This window comes from Halyomorpha halys, unplaced genomic scaffold (genome assembly GCF_000696795.3).
Source record: "Halyomorpha halys isolate HHAL.00 unplaced genomic scaffold, Hhal_1.1 Scaffold1971.1, whole genome shotgun sequence".
Taxonomy (NCBI): domain Eukaryota; kingdom Metazoa; phylum Arthropoda; class Insecta; order Hemiptera; family Pentatomidae; genus Halyomorpha; species Halyomorpha halys.
The window spans coordinates 4519-5392 of NW_027106173.1; the positions used below are offsets into that span (position 1 = coordinate 4519).

General features: G+C 36.3%; 1 protein-coding gene across 1 annotated transcript in view; it reads right to left on the minus strand.

Annotated features, from left to right (window-relative positions):
• Positions 1 to 858, minus strand: part of LOC106690920 (ankyrin-3) — a gene marked incomplete at its 3' end in the record, with an annotated part of 5358 nt that extends 4500 nt beyond the window's left edge. Inside the window, exon 1 of the mRNA XM_067053707.1 lies at positions 408 to 858. Within this exon, the coding sequence (XP_066909808.1) occupies positions 408 to 858 (451 nt within the window). The remainder of the gene's footprint in view (positions 1 to 407) is intronic.
• Positions 859 to 874: the final 16 nt, after the last annotated feature.

Sequence of the window (874 nt, forward strand, 5' to 3'; positions counted from 1 at the left end):
AATACAATGTTTACATTATATATTTTCATTAGTATTCTTGAAACAATACATTTCTATATTTTGACATCAAATTTTATTTTAAAACAATTATTTCAAGTTGATCTAAAATAACCTGTTTCCCCTAATTAGTTAAAAACAGGCCCAGCCTTCAGAGTAATTGAAATATTGAAACAAAATATTAATTAATGTTAAACTTATTAAAAATACAACTAAATTTTAATTAACTGTCACTAATAAAGTTTTTGTAATAAAAGACAAATTGAAAAAAGTTCATAACATTTTAAAAATAGTTTTATGTCATAATAAAATAAAATCAAATTCATTATAAAATTACACCGAGCATATTTTGTACATACGGATGAGCAGAAGACAACTGCACTATGATATGCAATATCACTTGAACCCACCTTTTGATTTCAGGTACTTTATTACGTTAGTGCGTTTGTAGTGAATAGCCCGACTTAAAGCAGTGTTTCCATTGTCATCCCTAGTATTTATTAGAGCACCCCGTTCGAGAAGCAGCTGCACTGCAGCCAAGTGACCGCCCTGAGACACACCCATTAATGGAGTGCACCCATGTTCTTCCCTAGCTGCTATGTCTGCCCCAGCATCAAGCAGCATTCTCAGAACTTCAATGTGCCCTTCCACTGAAGCCTGATGTAAAGCAGTACACAGGAACTTATTTTTCGAATTCACATCTGCTCCAGCATCAAGGAGAGCTCGTACCACAACAGGGTGTCCTCTCAGAGCTGCTAGCTCTAACGGAGTGGACTGTTGCTTTTGCTTCATATTTACCGCAGCCCCAGCATCTAGCAGAGCTTGAACTACTGTAACGTGTCCTGCAATTGCAGCCAACATCAAGGGAGTCGACTCA